Source organism: Podarcis melisellensis (assembly GCF_964234715.1).
Source record: "Podarcis melisellensis genome assembly, chromosome: 3".
NCBI lineage: Eukaryota > Metazoa > Chordata > Lepidosauria > Squamata > Lacertidae > Podarcis > Podarcis melisellensis.
The window spans coordinates 30419961-30443726 of NC_138530.1; the positions used below are offsets into that span (position 1 = coordinate 30419961).

The following is a 23766-nucleotide window of genomic DNA, read 5'->3' on the forward strand; positions in this document are numbered from 1 at the left end:
AGCTGGGTCTAGTGAAAAATGAAGTGCAGCCTGATAGACAACCCTGGAGGAAGCTTTTTTTTTTTTTTTTTTGCAAAGGTCTTCTTAACAAAATTGCCTATTGAAATGCAGTGAGCAGGAAACTTGGCACAACTGGCAGGGCTTTTAAAATCCCACAGCGCCACCTGCAGTACAAGGACTGTGCCACCACTTTCTAATTTTCATTAAAGAATCAACAGCAACTTCCTTTATGGACAGAATCATATGATATAATTCTTCCCAAAACCAGTCATTTAATGTTAGCTTGAGAAGAGTTGACTGCATCTTAAGAAATGTAAAGATGTATTTGTAACTCTCATTTCTAAATATATTTGTAAGTATATCAGCCTTTTGAAAGGAAAGGATTCACAGCGGTGTGCGATCTTCCAATTAAGCAGCAGCTAAAAAGAAAATAAAAGCAACATATTCAAAATGCCATAAACACTCCTCAATGAATATACAGTATTGCCTTCATATGAGCAAACATCCAGCAGAACTTTTATTTTTATCCATTTAATTATACAAAAATACAAAATATGTCAATATCACTATAAAAATGAATACACAAGCAGAGTCCTCCCCCCACTAATAGACGTCATAAAAAAATGAGACAAGCACAGGACATTCCATAGGTGGTGATATGTCAAGGGCCACATGCCAGAGGTATGCATGGCCACCCCATTTCTCTTTGTCTGCCATTCCCTTCTCTCTCTCCCCATCTCGTTCTCTCTCTTCCTCCCCATCCACTGGGTTGCTGAAGAGGGACAGATCACTCTTGCCAAACTGTTTGCTTGGAGAGACTTTTCTATCCCTCCGCCTTCCATCACACCAGCGGTTTCCCCCTCCTGCCTCCCTCCATTTGGTTTCCTCCCTACTCCATGAAATTAGGCAGCAGGTCTCCACCCCACCACCCAATGGTGAACCTTTCTAGCCAGATCTTAACTCCACACACCCCCGTGGGCCAGTTTGGGCAGCTAGGTAGGACTGCCCACCTGTAAATCATCTGGCATAATGTCATGTGATTGACACCTATCAAAGTCGGTCTACGGGGGTGGGGGCATAGCTCAAAGATGGGACGTGGGTGGCACTGTGGTCTAAACCACTAAGCCTCTTGGGCTTGCAGAATGGAAGGTCAGTGGTTCAAATTCCCGCAATGGGGTGAGCTCCCGTTGCTCTGTCCCAACTCCTGCCAACCTAGCAGTACAAAAGCATGCCAGTGCAAGTAGAAAAATAGGTACCACTGCAGCAGGAAGGTAAACGGCGTTTCCGTGAGCTCTGGCTTCTGTCACAGTGTTCCGTTGCACCAGAAGCGATTTAGTCATGCTGGCGACATGACCCAGAAAGCTGTCTGTGGACAAACGCCGGCTCCCTCGGCCTGAAAGCGAGATGAGCACCACAACCCCATAGTCGCCTTTGACTGGACTTAACCCTCCAGGGGTCTTTTACCTTCTTTAACCATAGCTCAAGGGGCTTGCTCAGCTCTGTCTGCAGCGCTTCTCAAATGCCTGACAATCAGCTGCCTGCTGGATGCTTGGGAAGTCCTATGCAAAGCCTCTTTCCTTCAAGCCCTGCCCTCACTTTCCCTACAACTGATTGTCAGAGGGGCATGACTTGTCCAAAACAGCCTTTTGAGCCAAATGGGGAGCCCAAATTTGACCATTCCTTGCCTCTGGTTTTTAAGGGAAAAGACCTCTGGTAAAATTTCAGAAGATGTGCAACATTCTCAGTACTTGAGATTTATCATCATCCTGCACACACATAATTCCAGAGGAACAAAGTTTAATCATTATTAATTGAATTGCATCCATTGTTCCCACTAGGCTTTATGCACTTGCATTTTATTCATGGCCATTTACCTTATTCTCTCAAAGAAGAGGCTCTAATAGAATTCCTTCCTTCCTTCCTTCCTTCCTTCCTTCCTTCCTTCCTTCCTTCCTTCCTTCCTTCCTTCCTTCCATTAAATATCCTGGCTGCTAGGCTTATCTTAGTTACTGAGTGAGCAGATTTTGTTTCAGCTGATCTGTTCGCATCACTGAACAACACTAGCTTAGCGGACAGAAAACCCTCTCTCCCCTAAGGCTTCTCAAATTGCTTGTTCTTCCCCAAGCAAACATCCAATCCTTCTTACAACCACCAACCACGTATAAAACCTTTACACCTCCAGCACTGCATAGATTATTTTACCTCTTTGCCTCTCGCTTCTGGTTGCTCGGCTTCCGTGCTGGATGCGATGGGTGGAGCTGCATTGACTCCTCAATCCAGGAAAGGACTGGTGATGAAGGGCCAGGTCGCTCTGGCCCTTGGTCACCACCAGCCCACTGCACTTCTGTGTGAAGGCTCAACCTGCATGCTCAGCTTAGAGAACAAGTGGCCTGTGGCTGAGACCTGGATGGCTCCATGGTCTGGTGCTGCATATCTGTGCTGGACATCCGGCATAGAAACACAGCAGAGGGTGCTGCTGTGGTGCAGGGAAGGAGTGCAAGTTTATCTTTTCTATGCCCAGTATAATGGGGGTGCAGTGGGCTGCCAGAGGAGGAATGAAGCACCCCATGCTGCCTCCACTTCTAGGCTGGGGGTGGGGTCTGTGTTTCCTTGCTGCCCAGCTCAGAAATACAGTGGACTGCTAGAAGAGGGTCATCTGCCAGCTCACTCATTTGCCTGGGAGAAATGCTAGGTTACCTATGGAGACCATATGAGGAGGGCTTGATGAGGAGGGCAAGACTGATTTATTCCATTTTATTTACTTCCAATAACATTCATAAGCCAGCAGCTCATTAAAACCATATATAAGGAAGGTGTACCATAAAATCAACAAACCATCGTAAAAAAGCAAGATGATAAAATACAAAACAAATTACCAACAGTGAATGTTATTGGGTCTCTTAAAAAGGTTTCCATCAAGCGATGGAATATCAAGAGTCGTGGGTGCTAGCTTCATTTCAATAGGAACGGTGTTCCAAATAACTGGTGCCACTGCACGACAAGCCTTTGTTCTCATAGAGACTAAATGAAGACTGATAGCCTGAGTTTCCATTCCCTTTCAAGCTGGTAATGAACATCTGTGAATCGCATAACTAATACCCGCTATAGATGCACAGCACCTCCGGAAGTCATTAAACTCAGTTATGCACTTACAATTTCAGAACTTCACATTAAGCAACAGTCCCAAGATTTCTACCTTGAACCAAAAACCTAAATATTTAAATTCATTCGGGCACAAGTACAATAACCTAATGTCTTTAGGTCTAACGACGTTGCTTTAATATTCCCTTTCTGTATGCATGAGGGGCGAGGAACCTGTGGCCCTACAGATGTTGCTGGACTTTCAGTTCTCTTCAGCTCCAGCCTGCACAGCCAATAGTCAGTGATGATGGGAGCTGCAGTCAAACAACATCTGGAAGGCCACACGGGTCCCTCTGCCTGCTGTGCAGTCCTTCAAGCTCTTAGGTAGTTTGTTTGAAATACATTCAGGTAGGCACTGGAATTTGTAATGGTCACTACAGTGGTACCTCTGGTTAAGAACTTAATTCGTTCCAGAGGTCCGTTCTTAACCTGAAACTGTTCTTAACCTGAGGTACCACTTTAGCTAATGGGGCCTCCCGCTGCCGTCGCGTGGCCACAGCGAGATTTCTGTTCTCATCCTGGGGCAAAGTTCTTAACCCGAGGTACTACTTCCAGGTTAGTGGAGTCTGTAACCTGAAGTGTTTGTAACCCAAGGTGTTTGTAACCATTATGTTTTAAATTGTATTATGTACACTATATACTAACAGAGGTGCTGAACTTGGTTTCTAAACCAGTTCAAACCTTGAGGTAGTTGACATATAAAAATAGTTCTAATATAGAGTTGTTTAGTTGCTTTTCCCCACAAATGACAAACATCAATGTGGAGCAGGGCAGGCTAGGCTCCACCCCTGGTTCATCCAAAATGATCTCCACAATGCATGGGGGGGTTCCCCGATGGACATTGTAATGAAAATACATAGGTGAGGAGCGGAGTTTGTCACCAAAATGCCACTTTCCCACTGGAGGTGTCCGCGCATTGCGCATTTGATGGGCAATGAAGGCCCAAAGAGGCCACCATCTTTCGCTGACTCAATACTGATATTGTACAGGAGATAGGCTTAAGAAGGAGTAACCACCTCTGTTAAGATAAGAAAAGGTCACAATGGAAAACATAGCTATCTCATGTTTCAGTTTAAGGCTGTGCACTCACACTGCTTTTCAGTGCCAGGTTTTTAATGCATATTATTGTTATCCAACATGCATATGTATCCCCTACTTTTGTTATAAGATACTATGGTTTAATGCGTCGTTTTCCAAACCAGCTTCACAGTGATTGGAGTCCCTGAGCCATTTCTAATTCGTCTCTAGCCAAGGTGTGAACACCTTTCTTTAGGGTGTACACATCCTCATTCCACGAATGCCCACTGGTTTGTACACAAACAGAAATGGACTGGACACTAATTAGGCTGTGCTGATGTGAATAGCTAGTCGGGAAAGAGGTTTGAGAACTTCACTGTGCTCTAAGGCAGTAATGCAATTGGCAATATGTTTTCAGGTCCATGGGCAAAGTAGTGGATCCCGTCCCCCTTAACTAAGCAACTCAATGATTAACAATCCTTCAACCAACAAAAGCTTACATAGTTGGAACTCACATAATTGCTACGATAAACATGCAAACTTCCTTCAATTTCAGTCCAGTGTGTGCAAGATTCATCAGATGAGGCATACTGATCTATGGAAAGTCTTGGCAGTGAAGGAGGAAATGGCATGAAGATCTCCAGAGTGCTCACACAGTCTTCTCAGTGCAGGATTTGCCTTGCTCATGTAGAGAGATTAGGGCTCAATGTGTTTAAGGAACAGTATGACACACTTCTCTGACTGGCGGCCATTTCAATGGCCTGGTAGTTAGAATTGCCAACTAAGAGATGGTAATAACTTTCATTTCCAATGTCTTTGATTTCCTCCTCTTGAGTTTCTTCTTCTTCTTCTTCTGTTTCTTTTTTACTTCCTTCTTCTTCAGTATTTGGTGAGAAAGTGCATTTAGAAACCATTCCACATCTTGGGGGTCTTCGGGCCACCTCAAGTATTGACCCCTTTGCAAAAACACTCTGACTGGTTGATACTTCATAAGCTGATATTGCGAAAGTGATCCAGCCACCACCATTATGAGGACATCTTTCAGGTCACAAAAATACCGACTCTGAGCAAAATTAAAAGCTTCGACGCACCAGCCATCCTTGAGAAACTGCTTTGTCACTATGCAAATTGTTTTCCTACAGTTCCAAATGGCATCACGAATGTTGGTGATGTGATCCTCTCCTGGCAAGAAATCTCGTTCTTCAAAGCAGAGAGCAAATTTGTTTTTATCAGAATACTGGAGGTCTAGGTGTCTTATCAAGGAGTTCTGGACCCACTCAAAATCCTTGCTGCTGTAGCACATGTAGGCATCATATCTATAGGTCTCTTCCTCCAACGCTGGCCGTTGCTCCTTCAAGAATACTCTTACCACGGTCTTATACCAAATGAAGCAGGTCCCTCTAAAGCGAGCAAAAACAATCACCACCGTTAGGAACATTGTCACAGCAACGGTGGTAAAAATGAAGAGCGACAACTGCAGAGGCTCCAATATCTTGTCTTCATTGCAATCATCAACATTAAACTCATGAAGGCTTTTGCCAGCAAGATCAGGGGGTCCAAAACAAAACCTTTCATCTGGTGACCCAGCTAAGGTGACATTGGTTTGGTTCAGCCACACAATTAGGTCACTTAAGAGGCAATTACAGTAAAATCTGTTATAGGTGATATCCAGATTGTCCAGAGTTGCAAAGAGCTGAGGATCTGGATAAAGCAGCTGGTTCGAGGATAAGTCAAGTTTCCTGAGGCTCACAGGAAAAGCACTGTGAGAAATGTAAGTTAAGAGGTTTGAAGCCAAGTTAAGCCTAACCAGTGATACCAGGCCATCAAAGATGCCCTCTGGAAGGAAACTAAGGTAGTTATTATTGAGATGCAGGACCTGAAGCTTGGACAACGCCTTGAACACATCCAAGCACAAACCTCTCTCCCACACAAGCTTCAACATATTGTCTCCAAGATCCAAGTAAAGTAACTGGTTGTCTTCTGCTATATTGTTGTACCTGTAGCAGTAGGAGAAGCGATTATTTCTTAACAAAATATACTGGATATCTGGATATCGGAGAAGTTCATAGAGGTCTCCCAGATTGTCCATCCTGTTTCCTCCCATGTCAACATATGTTGAATTTATAGCCACTATTTTGCTGTGGTCTCCAGACTGTATCCGGTTGCTACCTAAAAAAGCATAGCTGAGACTTGGGAGTGTTAAGATTACTTTTAGAGCATTGTCACTGAGGTCCACAGTGTGAAGGTTTGGCAAGCCTTTAAATGGAGCCCTATCAATCACCCCAATATGATTGTGTTGCAGAGCTATAATACGCACATTTAGAAGTCCTTCAAAAGTGTAATCCAAGAGTTCTCCCAGCAGATTGTACGACAGGTCTAGGTGTTGTAGGCTCCAGAGACCAAAGAATGCTTCTTTTTGAATTTTATTTATGTTATTTGAGTTGAGATCCAGCAATTCCAGATCACCAAGATATTGAAATACACGTGGGTTAAGAGAAAAGATAAAGCCATGTGAAATATTAAGCAGGCGAAGGCCACTCTGGGCCAGACCTGCAAATGTTTTGTTGTTTGGGTCTGGCATGTTATTAAAGCCAAATGATGAGCCCATGGTGTGAGGCGATATCTTCAAACCCACCAGTGGTGTTCCCTGAATAGCTGCACAGAATTCCTGGGTTGTTCTTATACCCCAGCCATTGCCACCAACATCCAGCGTATCGAAGACAATGTTTTTGAAAGGATTGCCACAAGTTGCCCAGTCTTGAGAATCTTCTTTAAACAAACCATTAGAATTAAGATTCAACAATGTGAAAGCTTTTCCTTGAAAGCTGTAGAGATCTCCCTCACATATGGTTTCAATGCTGTTTAATTTCAAGTTCAGAAGTGTTAACTTTTGCATGTTGCGCAATGAAGGGTGAGGGTGAAGCCTAGTGATCTTATTGAATGCAAGGTCCAGATATTCCAGAGAGACCAAATCTTTAAAGTAATCCTTTTCCAGAATGGATTCATTAAGATCATTATAGTATAGCAGAAGGTTACTTAACTTCCCCAGCCCCCTGAAAGCCTGCGGATCCAGCACAATCATTTTATTGTAAGCTAAATCCAGTTGATAAAGATTTGGCAAATTCCTAAAAGCATTTTCTCCTACTGTGACAGGAGAGACCAGCTGGCTTCCAAGTGAGAGAACCGTCAATGTCTCCAGCAGTGGGAAGGATGTGGCATTCACTTGCTGGATGAAATTGAAATTTAGGGAGAGTAAAACAATGCCTTCAGGCAGAGGGGGAACCTGTGTGAAGTTGCACCAGTCGTAGTTCACAAGCCTGCTTGTTACGGCACACCGAGGATCTGCATTTATTTCTCTGTATGCAAATGTCAGTCCAATGAGAAATAGTAGGTGACCATGAAGCATTGTGCTCTTGTCCTAGAGGAGAGAAAAACAGCATTGTAATTCACACAGGACTACAGAAGGCTGGGCTAAACAGCACACAGAGTTTGCTTTACCAGAACTAACCAAAGGCTCTTCTAGCTCAAAAGCCTATTTCCAACAGAGGCCACCCACATGCCCCTGAGCTCATTATTTAATTTAAAGGGATTTGTACAGTTCTTGCTCATCAAAGCCCCCTGTGCAATTTAAACAGAATAAGCAGGGTATAAAGTTTATAGAGCACTCTCTGCTGTTGATGATCGGAGGGATGAGATCTCAAGATGGGAGCTTCTATTTAGTCACTATAGCCAATAACTCAGGCGCTGGGGGAACCAGTGGCTTTCAAGATATTGTTGGACTCCCAACTCCTAGCCAGCAAAGGCAGTGGTCTGAGATGATGGAGCTGGGGGTCCATCAACAGCTGGAGACCATCTGTCCAATATATCAGGGATGGGGAACCTCAGGCCAGGTTCCAAATGCAGATCTCCAGGCCTATCCAACTGGTTTCCCACACCATTCCCAAACCATTCACCATGTTGAATGGTTTCTTTAAATGTAAAGGTTCATCATTGTTCCACCCAATGTGTATGTCTTTAAGGGGCCAGAGCAAGGGCCAGAGCAAGATAATGAGACCCAGCTTTACAGCTGTGAAACACAGCAGGTGCTGCTGAGTTGCATTGATTAAGGTGTGTCAGCATTTGGGTGTAGTATATAAGGAGCAGCACCTAGCTCTCCCATTACCCTGGGGGATGGGTTGGTGGTTGGGTCTGGTTTGTTGTTAATGTATTTAGTGTAAAAGGAGTTTTTGTTTTTCTTATTAAAACCTTGTTTAAGTTATTTTTGAGTCCATTTCTTTTTAATGCATGGTCTCCCCAGCAAGCTCTCTGCAGCGCTACCAAACTGCAAATAGCCAACATCCCACACACCCCACATGCCCCCCCCCCAGCCACGCCACCCTTTTGCCTGGCTGGAATGCATTTTTTAGCTTAGGACCTGCAAGGACTCTGTTCCTTGACCATGAGTGGCAAGTAACTTCTTTCTACCAGTTTCAGTTGTAGCAATACAGTGGTACCTCACGTTGCAGACGCTTCAGGTTACAGACGCTTCAGGTTACAGATTCCGCTAACCCATAAATAGTACCTTGGGTTAAGAACTTTGCTTCAAGATGGGAACAGAAATCGCATGGTGGCGGCAGCGGGAGGCCCCATTAGCTAAAGTGGTACCTCAGGTTAAGAACGGTTTCAGGTTAAGAACAGACCTCCAGAACGAATTAAGTTCTTAACCCGAGTACCACCGTAGTTTGTTGCACAGTAGCTGGGCTGAGGGGAAGAACACAACAAAGAGGCTGAAGGACTCAACGTCTTCCTGATAAGGAAGGGTTGGTTGGGATCCTGGGCTTCCCACACCCATGATAGTTGTTATCTCTTTTCAGTTCATTATGAGTTGTTTGCACAAGCTTCTCACCTGCACAAGCTACATGTTTATGGCAGGGTATAAATCCAGCAACAGATAATATAGAGCTGAATAATTAAATGGGACTGAAAATAATTAGCACTGCTACCACACAATGGCTCCTTTCCTTTGCTATTAAGGTTGCCCTTTTTAATGTGCAAAGATGGATTTAACAATGTACTACCCTAATCTGCTGGGAGAAATTATTCTTTTCATGTTTCCTATCCCTGTGATACCGCCTGGGCCAGAAGAAGTGCAATATATATTAAGTGGAATATTAATCAAAAAAATGAAGGATGAGTAAATGAATCATTGGCAGCTATGGCCACATTCACACCAAATACCCTTAAAGCATCATGGAAGCACTTTAAATTGCCGCGGAGAGATGATCTTGCAACACTTCTGGAGTGCTTAAAGCAGCCTTGCCCAACCTTGTGCACTCCAGAGATCCTGGACCTTGTATGTTAGTACACTGGTACCTCGGGTTACATACACTTCAGGTTACATACGCTTCAGGTTACAGACTCCGCTAACCCAGAAATAGTGCTTCAGGTTAAGAACTTTGCTTCAGGATGAGAACAGAAATTGTGCGGCTGCGGCGGAAGCAGGAGGCCCCATTAGCTAAAGTGGTGCTTCAGGTTAAGAACAGTTTCAGGCTAAGAACGGACCTCCGGAACAAATTAAGTTCTTAACCCGAGGTACCAACATCTTGAACTTGCCCCGGAAGCAGTTTGGTAGCCAGTGCAAATCATGCAAGCGGGATGTTTATATGCTGGTGTTAGTTTGTCCCAACAAGCAACCTAGTCATGTTCTGCACCAGCTGCAAAACTCCTGACCAACCCTCAAGGGTAGCCCCACACTGAATGCATTGCAATAATCCAACCATGAGGTCACCAATGCATGAACAACTGTGCTCAAGCTATCTGGAAGACACCAGGTTGGGCAACACTGCTTTCAGCATTCCAGCAGTGCTCAAGATGACCCTTTGGGCTAGTGGTTTAAAGGCTAAGAGGACCCTGCTACTGAAACAAGCTTCCCACCAAGGATGTGAATTGTGGAAGAAACACCACTGTGGTTGATCCCGTGTATATGGATGTGGGCCTTTCAACCAAGGATAGCAAACGTAGTGCCCTCCAGATGTTGCAGTCTACAAACTCCCACCAGCCTTCTCAATGGTGAGAACATAAAGAGAAGCCATCCTGGTTCCTGTAGTCCAGCGCTATGTTCTCACAATAGCCAATCAGATGCCTATGCCCAAAGCAGGATCTGAGCATAGTTGGGTGTCCTTCACAACATCAGGAGGACACCATGGCAACAACCTCTGCTTTAAACATTAAAGCCATTATCATGGGATGAACCTACAGAAAGAGGCTCCTTATAACATGTAAATGGGCATGTTATAGTTTGTGCAGAACACTGTCGTTTGCCAGCACAGGAAGAGCCAGTTTTGTTTTTTAAGAGTTTACTGAGATTATAGCTGGAATAATTTTTTTTGTCCCCTTCAGCATTATTGTGTTCAAAGTTAATAAGCATAAACTGCTGTGGAACCGAAATCCCTGCAAGCCATCCCATAAATGTATGCTTTTAGGGGGAGCAGGGAGGAGAACTGGGCCATGGGCCAGTAATTAACAAATAGGCCAGTGCCATGAATTATTGATACAGAATTAACTGAACTGCTGCATTCACAGAATGGGCTGCCAGCATCTTGCACAGACTGCTTTTTGCAAAAGGTTTTCTGCTGGGCAAATGCTTGTGGTGTTGTTGTAGTTTAATTACAAGAAATGTTTGCAGTCTTTAAAAGTGGTACAGATATCACTTAAGAATTTATATTTGTGACAAAATAAAGAGCAACCTGCCTTTTTTACTGCTAATCTGGATGACAGACCGTATTTTTCGTCCTATAGGACGCACTTATCCCCCTCCAAAAATGAAGGGGAAATGTGTGTGCGTCCTATGGGGCAAATGCAGGCTTTCGCTGAAGCCTGGAGAGCGAGAGGGGTCGGTGCGCACCGACCCCTCTTGCTCTCCAGGCTTCAGGAGAGCCGCAGCGCCAGCCCCACAAGGTTGGGGGACAGCGGGGAGGCGGAACGCCGCCATCCCGCTGTCTCCCGATGTGGTTTGGAGGCTGACGGCGGGGAGACGTGTGCTGCCCCCGGACCTGGTCTGCAGGCAGGCGGCGGGGAGAAGAGCACTTCTCCCTGCTGCCTGCCCTGCAAGCTCCGGGGACAGCTGGGAGGCGCAGCGCGTCTTCCCGCTGTCCCCGGACCTGGTCTGTAGGCGGGCGGCGGGGAGAAGAGCGCTTCTCCCCGCTGCCGGCCCCACAAGTGCCTGGGGGGGAAATAATTATTTTTTTCTTTATTTCCCCCCCCCCCCCAAAAAACTTGGTGCGTCCTATGGGCCGGTGCGTCCTATGGGGCGAAAAATACGTTATTTGGAATGGCTCTAACCCCAGATCAGGTTTAATCTAAAGCCACCAGCAGCACAGAGAAGGGTTTTGGGGAATGTGTGGGCAAACCAATTGCACACCAGTCACTCCATTGTCCATTTTGGCTATTAAAAACCTGACAGCAGAACTTCCCTCTCCTTTTTTTTTTTTTTTACAGGGACTTCCATTTCTCCAATGCACAAATTCCATTCATCCCCAGTCAACATGCCAATGCAGTGATGATGGAAAATGTAACCCAGGTGGCACCTGAAAGGCCACGTTTCCTCCTTATAAGCTGCAAAGTAAAAGGAGGATATCCTAACAGCCTTAAAAGCATAAATTGTCAACCTCATCATATTAAAAAAAACCCAAGAGTTTACTGCCCCAAGCTCATTTTAAAAAGAAACTATGGACAAGGTGATTCGCTGACAACTGCAATTTCTGGATGCATATCAGATGGGTTAATGGAGGTTGAACACATGAACTCAGTAAAGGCTGTTATTCTTCCACCCTGACTGGAAGATGATGGTGACTCAGGAACTATTAGTTAATAAGGAAGACAGACTACTGCAACACACTGAACACGGGGCTGCTCACAAGGACTGTTCAGAAGCCTCAGCCAGTGCAGAATGCAGTAGCAAACACAGTGGGGAAGGCTGTGACAAATATATTATATTGTCGCGTCAAATCTGCATTGGCTGCCAGTGTGCATCCAATTACAATTCAAGATGCTGGTTGTTAGCTAATATTATGCATAGCCCAATGATAGCACTACCTGTGTTTGGTTTTCTTTGGATGGAGGTCATTGGTGCTTTGCAATATTTGTGTTTATTTACAAATATACAAGTTACAAATATATATGGGGGTCTCACCCACATGGCTTCTTCTTGTGCAAGTAGGAGGCCTCCACCTACAGATTCAGCAGTCTCTGTGTGAAATGAGGCTGCCCATCAAGACTCACTCACCTTTGATGTACCTCCTTAATGTACATGCTGTTCTTGGCAAGGCTTCTATACCAGACTTGAAATACAAGATTCCTTGTCCCCCAGTGAAAATATTATTAATGGGAGTACAGCCTCAAAGAACAAAGAGAGCCAACAGTGCCCTCCAGATGTTGATGGATTACAATTCCCATCATCCCTGATGGTCCAACAACACTGGTGGTGGGATTATCACCTTGGCTCAAAAGCATCAAGCTGAAGAGCTAGATGTGGTCGAAAGCATTTCTACAGTGCCATAAATTAGCGACACTGAACAAACCACAGATGCACACAAAGAGGAACTTGGTGAGCTTGTAAAAGCTGACCTGCACTGCTTGCACAAGACACAACCAGAATCAAGCTGTTCTAAGCCAACACTGACTTCAGCTTTACCCCCTCCCTGCCCCCACCAGAGAGCTGGGAAGCATGTGCAACTGGGTGTCTGCCCAGTTCCTTCCCTTTCACCAACTCTGTCTTCCATCGCTTAAGCAACAGCAGGAGTCAAACATGTCCTTTTTGCACGGGCATTTTGAATGGGGATGGGTAAAAAAAGAAAAGCAGCCTCAGGAGGTTGGGTTTTGAACAAAGGAGTGGCAGCATAGTGTGGGGATGTGTGCATGTGCACCCACCAAGACTTATCCTGACAGCTCTTCTGTTCAAAATAGTTCCCTACCCAGCTGGTTCCCCTGCAGATCTGAGATGTGTAGAGGCGCCTCCCTATTTGTGCATGATCGATATGTGTATGATGTTTTCAGCACCGCAAGGGGACGGGGCAGGGGCAGAACGAGGTGGGGTGGGCTTACGCACATCCTGCTAATGCACCCTGTGCCTCGGAATGTAATCGCGGCGTAAATAGGAAGTTGCCTGTATTACACTTGTAAATGTGCATCTGGAAAAGAAGCTGCAGGGAATTTTGAGCAGAAAAGCAGCTAGTAGGGAAAGGGTTAAGCATTCCTCCTCTCCTTCTCCTTAACCCACTGTCATTACTCTCTTCAAAATCTTTGCCTTCCAGCATACTTTTCAGTTAAAAAAACAAAACATTATTATTATTATTATTAGAATTTATATACCGCCCTGTATCCAGAGGTCTCAGGGTGGTTCAGACTAGTAATTACTTGTCCCTGATTCTTAAAACAGTCTCACCACAAACTATAGCAAATACAAAATACTGTTTGCAACCAAAAGACAATATTATATATTGATGCCATCCTTTCCGATATCAAAGATGTAATGAGACTTAACATTATATATATTCTTGGTGCCTCGGACTGAGTTAGACTGTTTCCATTCCAAAAAGAAAATAAACATGGGGTGGGGAAGGGAATTTATTTCCCCCCACCCCGTAAGATTCAAAGTGGTTTACCAAAAAGAAAATACAAAAAAAATTCCAGCAAGAAAAATTAACAATTTAAAACCATTCTGATCTTGTTACTAAAATTGGTCTGGGTTCTGGACATGCCCGTGATCTTGTTCAGTGACTTGCAAATGCAGAGACAGAAAAAGGGGTGGAGGGAGAGGTAGAGAAATTAAATGCCATATTCAAACACACCAGTTTGTGTTATTGTATCTGATTAACATTTAGTCCCCATCCTTCCTAATATAGCTTCATACAAATCATGAGCAAATTGAGCAATTAAATGAGCTATGTAACTTGTACTATTTTCTGAAACAGTAAAGCTGTCATATAATATTTAAGAATTTATACAGTTATATAGCTCATATTCTTAAGTAGTGGAAAGGTTCCGTTTAGCTATATCACAGCATGTTTTATGGTGATAACTTTAACCTTAGGCAAGCACCCTTGCAATCCTGTTTTAGATGCCTGCCGAAACTTTTCCAGGCACATAATTTAGCTACATATACTTGTTTTTAAAGGTTGCTGGTCTATGTAACTGATTTTTCTCCTTCCCTCTCTCTCTCTTTCTATGCCACTTAGCAGTTGTTTGATTCAGGTGTTTATACTTGTTCTTTGTTTGAGATTCATTTAAATTAGTGCACACTTTTGCTGAAGAGAAATAGCCAGTGTAGAAGTCAGAAACCTGATCTCAAAGATCCACTGAGAGCAACCTTTTAATTGTCCAGAAATATAGTCCAGCCTGATCTAAAGGCTTAAGGAGTGTGGTAAATATCACCCCCTACTAATCTTACCCATCTGTACAACAATCCTATGCTGTAGTTCAAAGTGGGGAATCCCAGGCTTGTGACATGAATGTGGCCCTCTGTGCCTCTCAATCTGGCCCTTCAGACTCTCTCCAGCCACACTACCTCCCCCAGTTGCACCCCTCAGCAGCTCTGCTTCACAATTTTGCCTGACTGGAGAAGAGAGGTGTATTTTTTTGCTCGCTTTTGCCTGTGGCCCTGCCCACTACTGATTTGTGGCCTATGGAAAAGTTGCCCAGAAGAGGAATGCAGTACTTAAACCAAAAAAGATTACTCACCCCAATGTTGATCCACTGCTGCTCCTGTTTCCATACAGGGAATCAGCTACTACTGCTTTGGGCGGGGCTAAGGTTCCCCCAGTTAATAGGTGACCTTTCAGCCAGTGGATTGTATCTCTGCCCCTAGCAAACAGGAAGGACCATTTGCCCTGCTCCCACAAATATTGGCAAGAATACACAGCTCACATTGCAACAGTCAAGGTCCAGCCAGGCCCTACGTTCTCATTCCCCACTAAAGAGGAAAGTATTAAAGCAGGCATAGGCAAACTCCAGCCCTCCAGATGTTTGGGACTACAATTCCCATCAACCCTGACCACTGGTCCTGTTAGCTAGGGATGATGAGAATTGCAGTCCCAAACATCTGGAGGGCCGGAGTTTGCCTATGCCTGTATTAAAGGCACCTTATCATCCTTCTGAGATTAAAATAAAATAAAATCCAGTGTGACTCAGAGAACAGTTTTCTTTTTTTAACAGGAATGTGACATGTTTAAAAGGGATCTATCAATAGGGACACTTTATGCACACAATATGAGTCAAATGGGTTTCCTATCTAAAATATTCCAGAGATTTAGCAAACGTCAAGCTGATGATTTGATTTGGGAGTGAGGGTGGTTAAATTGGAAAGGACTGGATCCTGCACTATTAGTAAAGGCATGTCAAAATTGCATTAAAGGGAAATGCAATACATTGTAAGGGAAACTTCAGTTTCTACACTTGATTAATAAATTTGGTTTGAAGGACATAGGGTCAGAATGCATCCAGCTCACCACAGTTTTACTTTCCCTCCCCCCCCCCCCCAGTACATACAAGTCATTCAAGGCTGGATAGTGTATGGCTCTGGAACTGATTTTGAGAGTTCACCAGAACATAGGGGGGCTGCAAGGGAGAAGAGAGGAGGAAAAAGTTCTGTTCTGCTAGTGCACATCTCTTGCATTGGATAACATCCCATACAGTATTTGGGGCTTTAAATACTTAAAGTCCAAACACGCCCTGTCTCTGTGTGCAGGTGTGAATTGAGCTCCAAGCCTTAAATTAAACAGTTTAAAGAAATCAGATAGTTGCTATGCCTTCAAGAGCTAAGAATACAGCAGGTTTTTGTCTAGCTTTGCAAAAGAAAATATTTATATTATGCAAGGAAGATGATCCAGGATTAGCGGCACGAAAGGTAATAGCTAATGAGATTAAAAACACTCACACAACAATGAACACTCATGGTAGTCTAGCTATTCCAGATTACATCTATTTTATACTTAGGGGCTGTCACCCAATTACAGTAATTGTGGTCAACCAAACAACAAGATGTGATACAAAATATCCAGTTATTTTTTCATAAGAGTAAAACACTAGTTTTCAAGTGAAAAGCATTCAAATTGTTGCAAAGCACCCTAAGTGGTGTATGAAAATAAGAAGGGCTGGGGGGAAATGTTACAAATAGTAATAAAATTGTTCTATTTTAAAGGAGCAACATTGCAGTCATTAAGGTTGAGAAAATATGCTTGAAAATGAGTCAGCAATGAACTTCCAAGTGCTAGGGATGTGGCTGAGTAAAATTCCAAGACTTCACCAAAATCCTTTCTCTTCCCTTGACTAACAAACACAGAAGTGATTTGAAAGCATGAGAAAATTCTGACCGATTGATAATGCAATAAAAATTGCCTGACACTGATACCTATCTGGAATGGTTTACTCAGACACTGAATTTGTATTGTTCCTTGTTCTCACTGACAAACCCATCTGAACACTTCCCCTTTAATAAACACGTTGAACACTACTAGGAAGTTGTCTTAAGGATGCAATATGGGACACCCAAAAGAAACAAGTTACTGTCTTTCTTTTTCATCAGCTGCAAAGGTGTTACCTGTATTATTGTAACTTGTTGAAATTCTGGTTAGTAAGTTCGTTCTGTACATTACTCAATTACAGTTTCCTCTGTAACGGAAGCAGAATGGAACAACAGCTGCTCCTTGTCCAAGTGTTCCCCTTAAGCTAAATTCATTGGCAAAGCACATCAATACAAGGTAAGCTAAGGTATAACTTTAGGACACAAACCAAGGAAACATGAGATCAAGGGAAGGATTCACATAAGGACTCCTGTCAGCATAGGAAAAGACTTCTGCTATAGAGCTTTTCCACGCTCCTCCCAGCACGCACCTGGTGCACCCTAAAATAGGATTCAAGGGAGTTAGGTGAACCCCCAGAACAGCATGCAGAGGAGAGACGGTCATTCCACATGGAAAGCTGCAAGGATGAGACATTCACCATAGCACAAAGTTAAATTTCACCCTGAGTGAATCTTACCATCTGTGATGGAAATATCCTATAACTTACTGTAGTACAGGACAGTGAAAGGAACAGAGATGTCTGTAGACAATCCTATAATGGTACTCATTACTTGGACACTACTCATATCTCCTGAGCTTTCTAAAGCCATGTATGCACACTGGGATTTAGAAAAAGAAAGCAGTAGTACCCACCCTAATCTAGCTAAAAGATACATACATGAATTGCACGCATTTGAAAATCATTCGTAACATCAAAAAGCTGGTGGGGCTGATACAGCATTACTGCTGATCATTAATTGATGAGATTAGGCATGCACAGCCTCAGCCACTGAACATCTGCACCACTGGATTGGGGGTCCTAGCTAAGACTGAAATCTGGATGCAAGGCTGGTACATTTATTTCTGTAGTGGGGAACTTCAGGCCCAGGGGTCTTAGCTATATCCTGGCTGGACTACTCAACATGGGACTGCCTGAACACTTTTAAATGTTCAGACGCTTCAGCTGGTCCAGACTGCTGCAGTCGGACTGCTGACTGGGGCCTTGTTAACTTAACTGGCTACTGGTCTGTTTCTGGGCACAATTCAAAGTGCTGGTCATGACCTATGAAGGCCCATATGGCTTGGGCCCAGGCTGCCTGAAAGGCTATATCTCCCTCCCTGCCTGGGTGCTAAGATCCTCAGGTGAGCACCTTCTCTTGGATCCATAGGCATCAAAAGCACAGTTGGTGGTGAAACGAGAGAGAGCCTTTTCTGTGGCTGTTCCCATTTAGTGGAATTCCCACCCAAGAGAGGCTGGATTGGCTCTGTCTTTGCTGTCCTTCTGCCAGCAGGCTAGCAACTTCCTATTCAGACAAGAGTTTGATAATTCAGGAGCAGATAATGCTGCTCACTGGGCTGCCGTTAGGGCAAACTGCATTTTAACTGCTAGCATTTTAACGTGTTTTGGTGTGCTTTAATTATTGCTTTTCAGTGGTGTGTTTTTATTAACTTTGTATTTTACAATGTTGTTCTTAAATGTTGTGAGCTGCCTTGGATTCCCATGTGGGAGAAAGGTGGGATATAAATATATTAGATGAATAAATAGAAATAATAAATAAATATCTGTCTGGTCCTCAGAACTCTTTGCAGGCCACACTCCTCACTGACCCACTTTGCACCCTGGTCTTTTTGTCTGGATGGAATGTGTCCTTGAACTCTGATCATGCCTAGTTTGGATGGCGGACAGAGAGGAGTGTGTAGAAACTAGTACAAAGGTAGTGTTTTCATGCCCCCATCCACATTTGACTCTGGCCTCGCCCACCTCTGTCAAGTGCCTCTCAGGTGGCTGTCCATAAGAGAAGGTGGCTCAGGGGTCTGAACCCTGCTTAACCTCTTGAACTTGTGCTAGTAACTTAGGTCCACAGCATAAGAGAAGAGAAGGCTAATATTTTCCTATTTTAGGGGACATGAAGAACCACTGGTCAAAAGCTTGAATAATGGGTTTAAACAAAATCTACTGGATGTCAGAGTCTACAGTAGAGATGCTGGGGTTTCATATATTAACGCCCTGCTCCCAATCTCCAAAAAGGTTTGAAATATGACCTTTCAGTATCAAGCTGCATCTACAGAAGAACATTCAGTTCTCTAGCCATTCGTATGCATTCTTCCACACTCCCAAAGGCTGCATAAATCATCCTTCTCTTAGAAGCCAGCAGGAAAGAACAATCCAGCAAGTTTAACTTCTGCAATTCTCAGTTTACTGTGATGAGCCAGCAAGATAAGATTTGCTTCCCTTTCATGTTTTGATTAGAAACTTCCATATAGCAGAGGTAGGGAACCTGTGGCCTTCCAGTTGTTGTTGGACTCCAGATGTTGTCTCATCAAATGCAGCCAGCATGACCAAGGGCCAGGGATGGTGGGAATTAGGCTCCAAAGACATATGGAGAGACATAGGTTTCTCAATCTTGAAAGCCAATATGACCACCCTCCCCTGTGTGGGCACAGATACAGCACGCAATGGGAAAAAATATGAAAAAGTAAACCAGACAAATAATTACAAAATGATAAGACCTACAGAACTATAAAAAAGACAAACAGCTTAAAGTAAACACAAGAATAGATTAAACGGTTTCCAATATTTACATGCACATGAATTATTGTCGACCAGTGTAATAGCCTCTACCAATAACATTATATAAACAAATGCAACAGACAACCACCAAAAAGACCAGACTCTGCCTTGTGCCTTGCTTACTCTAACACGCCTTTCTTTCTTTCTTTCTTTCTTTCTTTCTTTCTTTCTTTCTTTCTTTCTTTCTTTCTTTCTTTCTCTTTTTGTCCCAAACAGCTGCAGGGTCTGCACTCTGCTTCAGTGGGAAACTGGCATCAGGTGAGCAGGGAGCAGCTTCTTGCCTCTGACATTTTCTCTCACTAAACACCACCACCCTCCCCGCCTTTTCCCTCATGCAGAAAAAAGATAACAGGTCTTTGCATCACTTTCCTCATGGGGAAAGATTCAGGTAGGTAGCCGTGTTGGTCTGACGCAGTCAAAATATATATAAAAATAAAAATGTCGAGTAGCACCTTAGAGACCAACTAAATTTGTTCTTGGTATAAGCTTTCATGTGCATGCACACTTCTTCAGATACACTGAAACAGAAGTCATCAGACCCTTATATATAGTGGGAGGGTGGGGTGGGGTTTTTCAAAAGAGGGTAGTAGGAGATGGGCGATTGACTTAGTGGGGAAAATGAGCAGCTTGGGGTAGTGACAATTGATTTTAAAGGGAAGTCTGTTAAGAAACCTCTCTATTTCATCAGCTATCCACACCTTTTGCAGCTGGTGTAGGTTAAAAAAACCAAAATAAATCACCAGTAACTTAAACAACTGGGACGCAGGTGGCGCTGTGGGTTAAAGCCTCAGCGCCTAGGACTTGCCGATCGAAAGGTCGGCGGTTCGAATCCCTGCGGCGGGGTGCGCTCCCGTTGCTCGGTCCCAGCACCTGCCAACCTAGCAGTTCGAAAGCACCTCCGGGTGCAAGTAGATAAATAGGGACCGCTTACCAGCGGGAAGGTAAACGGCGTTTCCGTGTGCGGCTCTGGCTCGCCAGAGCAGCGATGTCACACTGGCCATGTGACCTGGAAGTGTCTCCGGACAGCGCTGGCCCCTGGCCTCTTGAGTGAGATGGGCGCACAACCCCAGAGTCTGTCAAGACTGGCCCGTACGGGCAGGGGTACCTTTACCTTTACCTTTAACTTAAACAACTACAGTACTGGTGTTTGGCCTAAAGTCCATCCAGCAACCCAGGTTGGTTGATATGTATGGTATTGTTTAAGATGGAGCAAAATTAGATATAAAAAGAACAACTCTGAAGACACTGTTCCAACAGTCATGGAGCACGAGGCAAGTCCTCTTGTGTGTCAGGAATTGGTTAAGCAGCAGGAAAAACAAAGTAGGAATAAATGGACAGTTCTCTGAATGAAGAGATGTAGAAAGTGGAATCAGTATTGGGACCTGTGCTTTTTAACTTATTCATAAACAAGTTAGGGGTGAGCAGTGAGGTGGCCAAATTTGCTGATGATATTAAATTGCTCAGGGTTGTTAAAACAAAAAGAGATTGTGGAGAGCTCCAAAAGGACCTCTCCCAACTGGATGGTAAAATGACAGGTTCAATTCAATGTAAACAAGTGACCAGGAACAAGATCTTGGGGTTGTAGTAGAGAGCTTGATGAAGAAGCTAACATGGCAGATGAGAAAAAGGCAAATTCCATGCTACGAATCAGTAGGAAGAGAACTGAAAAATAAAACTGTTGCTATCATAATGCCGCTATACAAACCTATAGTGCAACCACATTTGGAATACAGTGTAGTGTGAGCATTTCTTTTCCCCTCACCTCGAAAAGGATATTGTAGAGTTAGAAAAGGGCAACCCAAATGATCAAGAGGCTGGAGTAACTTCCCCTGTGAGGAAAGGTTGCAGCGTTTGGGGTTTTTTAGAAAAGGTAAGAGAAAAGGTTAAGAGAAAAAGTAAGAGGTGACTTCCTAGAGCTTTACAAAATTATGCATGGCATGGAGAAGGGGGATAGTATAACTCTCTCTCGTATAACACTAGAACTCGTGGCCATCCAATGAAGCTGAACGCTGGAAGATTCGAGTGTTGCGAAATCCTTAAGTTTATATTTACCAATGGGCATTTTGCAATCTAAGGCAGAAGTGTTCTGCTTAAATCATTGTGGCCATTTCCCTTCACGGTACGGTTACCAAATCTTGCTTAAAACAGCAAGCTGTTCTTAAACAGCATTTTACTACGCCCCATGTTCCTTCCCCAAACTAGGGGCACCAAAAGGTGAAGTATGGCTTAAGTGCTAAGGAAATATGCAGCATCTTGCTCCCATCCCAGATATGTGGCCCAGCACACAGACAGATGGGGGGAGGGAATGAGCTCCAATTCAGGGGTGCTTTCTTCATTTCACTTCATGCATTCCTCTCAGAGTTAAGCTCTTTCGCTCTCCCGCCACATATGCTCTGAAGCACTTTTGGTGATGAAACGTCACATGGAAATACAGTGGTACCTCTGGTTAATAACTTAATTCGTTCCGGAGGTCCGTTCTTAACCTGAAACTGTTCTTAACCTGAGTTACCACTTTAGTTAATGGGGCCTGCTGCTGCTGCTGCCGCCACCGCCGCGCAATTTCTGTTCTCATCCTGAAGCAAAGTTCTTAACCCAAGGTACTATTTCTGGGTCAATGGAGTCTGTAACCTGAAGCGTCTGTAACCTGAGGTACCACTGTACACTTTAAACATGCTCAGAGGCACTAGCTCATTTGGCCCTCCCGAGACTAAGGCTGTCTCTCAAGGAGGAGGGAATAGCAACTTACCTTGGCTTGCTTCCTATATTCCTTCCCGGGCTCTGCGTCCCATGACAGAAGGGAGAAAAGTGAAGAGGAGGTGACCATGGCCGCAAGCAGAGACTCTGTGGCAGAGGCGGGGAGAAGGCGTCCCTCCAAGCCAGATGTTTCCTAGCTTACGCCTCGCCCACCCACTGTGCCACCCGCACACCTTTCGAGGACCAGCGAGGAGTCCGACGGAACAGGTGCCTCGCGCTGCCCTACCTGGACGCACCTGGATGCAAAGCAGGCACCCGACGCGACCACTGAGCAAGGGGAGGGGCAGAAGCTGCCTAGACAGAGACCCCTCCTCCCTAACGAACTATATAGGGCTTCCTCCCACCCCCCACTGTCCCGTGGCCAACTAGTTCCGCCCAAGAGGGTGGCAAAAGCTCGGAGGAGCGACCAAACGGTGCCTGTGCGCCTAACTCTCCAGGCGTGGTCGCTCCTCCTCGACCCTCCTGAGGACTAGCTACGTGCGCTTGCCGCATTCAGCCCCCTCTTTCGTCACAGGGCCAATGCAGGGCAGAGGCGCCGCCCTCTTCCTTGAATCTTCCCCTCGTTAATCCTTCCGCCGCTCAGCAAACTGGAAGTGTAGAAATAGGAAAGGCGCCTGTTTTTCGAGCCTGTAGGGGACTCTGTTTTTTTTTTTAGCAGAGAAGACGCTCTTTTCCTGTCCGGGAGCCGCGTCGAGTGCGCGGCCGCTTTCCGGGCCCATCCTCCCTGAGAGCATATAGTTGGCGTCGCAGGAAGAGAAAGCCCCCTTCCCCACCCTGGTGGGTTTGCACAAGGCAGGAAGGCTTAACACTGCCACAAAAGAACTGCCCCAACTTTTAAGGAAGGCGGCGGACCGGGAGAGCGGCCCGCACTTTCTCTGTATATCCACACTGCAGCGAGGATCCTCGCAATGGATCCTCTGCGCAGCCCTGACAGGAAATCGTGCGCTGCGCCAACCAGTCAGGGAACAACAAATTCCAAAGGGCGAAATTCAGGTGCTATTGGGGCTCCTGCAGAAAGTCGTCCTAAGGCCAGCTGAGGTGTCCTGGAGATCACTGAAATTGCCTATTCTCCCAGATTACCTTTGAAACACATTCCAAGCACATTCCTTTCCCCCCAAAGAATTCTGGGCACTGTAGTTTAAGGGTTGCTGGGAACTGTAATTGAGAGGTGTGAACTACATCGCTCAGAATTATTTGAGGAGAAAGATTGTGCTTCGAATATACAGTGGTACCTCGGGTTAAGTACTTAATTCGTTCTGGAGGTCCGTTCTTAACCTGAAACTGTTCTTAACCTGAAGCACCACTTTAGCTAATGGGGCCTCCAGCTGCCGCCGCACTGCCGAAGCACGATTTCTGTTCTCATCCTGAAGCAAAGTTCTTAACCCGAGGTACTATTTCTGGGTTTGTGGAGTCTGTAACCTGAAGCGTATATAACCCGAGGTACCACTGTATTATTAGAAGTTCAGTGAGTATGCATCCAAAGGATTGCATGCTCTATAAAATCTCTAACATATTCCTAGCATCTTCTTTCTTCTTCTTTGGTGATCACTCGTAGCCGAGAGATTGTCTTCCATAAACAAGGTTTTAACAATGAGTCCGTAGGTGACTGTGGAGGCCAATTCTGGACCTGATTATCATCTTCGAAAGCAACTACAGTACTCTAACTCCCAGCATAGGCTTCTACCAACAAGGGTGGATTATTTCACACACCTGCCAATATAAGGATTTGATTAGCTGTGATTCCTG

The 23766-nt window shown here is 44.6% G+C and overlaps 1 protein-coding gene across 3 annotated transcripts; it reads right to left on the minus strand.

The window, feature by feature from the left end:
- Nucleotides 1-492: 492 nt before the first annotated feature.
- Nucleotides 493-23039, minus strand: TLR5 (toll like receptor 5). Of its 3 annotated transcripts, none has more exons than XM_081903868.1 (2): nucleotides 22013-23039; nucleotides 493-7576 (listed from the first exon to the last, which is right to left on the minus strand). In XM_081903868.1, exons 1-2 carry the CDS (start codon nucleotides 22088-22090, stop codon nucleotides 4940-4942), a joined length of 2715 nt encoding a protein of 904 aa, XP_081759994.1. In that variant the 5' UTR covers nucleotides 22091-23039; the 3' UTR covers nucleotides 493-4939. The 3 variants fall into 3 exon arrangements, with proteins under 3 accessions (XP_081759994.1, XP_081759996.1, XP_081759995.1); XM_081903870.1 differs by lacking the exon at nucleotides 22013-23039 and adding an exon at nucleotides 19390-19403; XM_081903869.1 differs by lacking the exon at nucleotides 22013-23039 and adding an exon at nucleotides 14585-14727.
- Nucleotides 23040-23766: the final 727 nt, after the last annotated feature.